At 35.5% G+C, this 3,828-nt stretch overlaps 1 protein-coding gene across 1 annotated transcript in view; it reads right to left on the minus strand.

The window, feature by feature from the left end:
- Positions 1 to 3,299, minus strand: part of LOC118739997 (laminin subunit gamma-1-like) — a 13,735-nt gene extending 10,436 nt beyond the window's left edge. The window contains exons 1-2 of the mRNA XM_036471498.1: positions 3,267 to 3,299; positions 3,179 to 3,211 (exon numbers count right to left, since the gene is read on the minus strand). Of these exons, the coding sequence (XP_036327391.1) occupies positions 3,179 to 3,211; positions 3,267 to 3,299 (66 nt within the window). The remainder of the gene's footprint in view (positions 1 to 3,178; positions 3,212 to 3,266) is intronic.
- Positions 3,300 to 3,828: the final 529 nt, after the last annotated feature.

Consider the following 3,828-nt stretch of genomic DNA (forward strand, 5'->3'; position numbering starts at 1 on the left):
AGGCAGCTTAATGTTAGCTACAAAAGAATTCACAATAGTTTTCAAGGTTTAAGGTAAGTAATTGTACAATAAAGTGATAAATATAAATTTTAAGCGTTCAAAAGGTAAGTATTTAAAATTTTAGTAAAAGCTAACTATTTCATGGTATAAAGAAGGTAAATACAACATGTTTAAGGTTGATATTTGCTTTGAATGTAAAAATTAGAAAAAAGTTAAATTTAATAAATTTATAATTCTATTAAGTTTGGACTCATGTCCTCCACAATTGCGTGAAACGTTTAGGTCTGCGGGTTAACTGCATGCTGTCGATTCTTAACGAGGTCCTTTGCAAAGTTGAAAAATCTTTTAATGATAGCTTCAGTATTGGCCAGCTTAGCATTCCCAACTGCAGACACACAGGAATCTGTGAACAAAGTAATCTTATTTAGCTGCATACATATTACGCTGTAGGTACGCTAAAATTAGGCAAAAACAGGCCGAGACACTTAAACTTAATTTTTAACCGACTTCAAAAAAAAAAAAATTAGAAGGTTATCAATTCCTCAATAATCGCAATATTTAACTTACCTTTTTGGCTTATTCTTATTTTTTAATTTTCGGTTCTTATAAATAAACGCGTTTATAGCACAAAATCACAAAAAGATATATATTTTTTTTTCGTGCGTCAGAATTTTTTCAATGTCGATTGTGACATTATTATAATTACTTTGATTTGATTTTCTTTCGAAATTTCCTAAAAGAATCGAAGTGTGCACAGTACATTTCATCTTAGAAAATTCGGCAAAAAATCGGAAAGAGAATAATGGAATCTTTACGATTTTCTTTCGCAATTTCGTAAAACAATCGAAATGTGCACAGTTTATTTCATTTTAGAAAATTCGGCAAAAAATCGGAGGAGATCTTTACGAATTCTTTAAAATTTCTCTACAATTCAGAATACTCTGTAAAAATGGTTTGCAGGGAAATAAGTTTAAAAACCTGTGATTGTGTTTGTTTTCAAAACAGAAACATATTTTTGTTTACCAATCTTTAATTAATATTTGTACAAAAACTCATAATTTCTATTTTAAATAATCTTGTTTTCCTCTGTTTTTTGTTGATATTTATAATAAAGAATCGCCCCTGATGATGCTAAGGTAGTTAGCGAAACGTTGGGCAAAGAAGTGGAGAAAAGGGCGTTTTTCTTGCACATGGAGAAGTAGATCGACCAGCCTACAACAATACCAACATCTAACAAATACTCGATCAAAAGCTTACAAGGATATATTTTAATTAAAGTAATTAAAGTAAAAATACTGTGAAATTTGGACGTAAAAAATCTTTAGCAGAATATATTGTAATTAAAGTAAAAGCACTCGCTTAGGCGGTTACAGCGCCAAAAAAGAAGAAAAAGAATTAAAGTAAAAATACTGTGAAATTTTGGACGTAAAAAATCTTTAACAGGATATATTTTATTTTTTAACTCAAAAAATAGAACAGATGCAAGAGGCCATAACCCAGTTCACAGGCGCTATAAATGCACAGATAAAGCAAATAAGAGTAATGAACAATAGGATAACCCAACTAGAAGCCAGGGTTAGTTCACACAATGAAAATAGTATTCGGGAAGCTCCTACCCGTTTAACGGATGTGGACCTAAACGAAATAAGCAAGCTTCCAGTCAGTGTAAAAAACCAGCAAACATTTGAGGGTGATCCTGTACAGTACACGTCTTGGATTCACAGCGTTGCATGACTATGAAATAGTTAAAAATAGGCCAATATACAGGGCTATCTTGCGTCATATAAGACAAAAAGTCACGGGGCCTGTGGATACTTTCTTAATTTCTTATAATATATTCGATGACGACTGGGGAAAAATCAAAACTTGTTTGTTCTTGCATTGTGCAGACAAACGAGATTTGAGAACCCTGGAGCACGAATTAGGCTCCTTATCCCAAAGGAACTACATCATAGAACAATTCAATGCAAGGATCAATCACCAGTTGTCCTTAATAATTAATAAAATAAAAGGCCAGGACTATTCTGTTGAAACGAGTTCTGCAATAGTAGAAACCTATAGAAATAGGGCCTTGGACGTTTTCATAAGAGGACTTACGGGTGAAGTATCCAGGATGCTAGTCATCCAAAGACCGCAGAACCTACCTGAGGCGTATGCCTCTTTTCTAGAAATTCAAAACCTTAACTTAAGGAATTATTCAATTTTCCCAAAAAGTCTGGGAACTTCAAACCAAGTGCAAAGCACAAAGTACCAGTCAAAGCAAAGGCAACCACAGACATCGAGAGAACTCAATTCTAGGGAAAAGAATCAGATTTATAATAAAAATAACCAATCGCAAGACGCGCCTCCATCTAGGCCAACTCAGCCCAAACCCCCAGTTCCGAGGGATGTGGATCCATCACTCCACTCACGGAAGGTCAATTATATAAACAGGCCAAGTGACCCTGTAGCAAGACCCTCCAACGGCTCATCGAATATTCCGAAAAAGCAGCAGAAGCTTTTCAAAATAGGAACGGAGAGTGATGACACCCATGAAGACCAGGAAAATGAGGATTCAAATTTTATGGACGAAGACTCTCTAGTGTTCCTTATATAGAACTTTACACCAAATTGGAAAGGTCTTTCAATCTCTAATAGATACCGGAGCTAATAAAAATTTTGTATCTGAAGCAATTGCGAAAAATTCCAAAAAGATTAATAAGCCCTTATAGAAATAGAAATAGAAATTACCCATAAAATTCAAGGCAAATTTATTAAAAGTATAGGAATTGAAACACAATTTGACTTCTTTGTACTCTCTAATTTAAAATCCTTCGATGGCATTATCGGCGACGAGTTGGAAGCCATAATTGATAGGAAACGCGACATTCTGCACGTAGGTGATGCTAGAATTAAGCTAAAAGCAAAAATATCTAAGGAATTGAGTAATATCCGAAATACATCAAATAGTGACAACGAAATTCTAGAAATTTAAGGACAATATTCTGACATTTTTGGACCAGTATCGGACAAAGATAACGTTACCACTAGTGTTCGCGCCGAGATTAGAACCAGTACGGACGAATTTATACGAAATCTTACCCGTATCCTACAAACCTCAGAGCTGAGGTAGACAGACAAATAACAGAACTACTAGAAAACGGAATAATAAGACCGTCGAAAAGCCCCTACAACTCACCTTTGTGGATAGTGCCAAAACAGGCCGGACCATCTGGGGAAAAACGATATGAAGTTGTTAAGACCGTCGAAAAGCCCCTACAACTCACCTTTGTGGATAGTGCCAAAACAGGTCGGACCATCTGGGGAAAAACGATATAGAGTTGATTTCAAAGGCAAAATTCTGTAACTATTCCCGATGCCTACCCTATTCCCTATATCAATAACACGCTAGTCTAGCCGAGAGAAAGTATTTTACCACTCTCGACCTTACGTCCGGATTTCACCAAATCAGGATGAAGGAAAAGGATATTGAGAAAACCGCGTTCTCGACAGCCAACGGCAAGTACAGGCCAGGTAGAGGTAGAATTTTTGGGCCATATTATAACACAGAAGGGTATTCTGCCAGACCCAGAAAAAATATCTGCCATTTAAAAGATTTCTGTTCCAAAAAATCTCAAGGCACTAAAAAGCTTTCTTGGCCTAGCCTCATACTATAGAAGGTTTATCAAAGACTTTGCAAAAGTGGCAAAGCCGCTTACAAATCTAACCAGAGGCACAAATGCAAAAATAAAAGCAAGCAAATCAAAAAAATTAGACATCTCACTAACGGATGAAAGTCTTAATTCCTTCAATGATCTCAAGCAACTACTTATGTCTTCAAAAGTCCTG

Source organism: Rhagoletis pomonella, unplaced genomic scaffold, assembly GCF_013731165.1.
Source record: "Rhagoletis pomonella isolate Grant_MI unplaced genomic scaffold, Rhpom_1.0 Rhpom_scaffold_00005, whole genome shotgun sequence".
In the NCBI taxonomy this organism is placed as follows: domain Eukaryota; kingdom Metazoa; phylum Arthropoda; class Insecta; order Diptera; family Tephritidae; genus Rhagoletis; species Rhagoletis pomonella.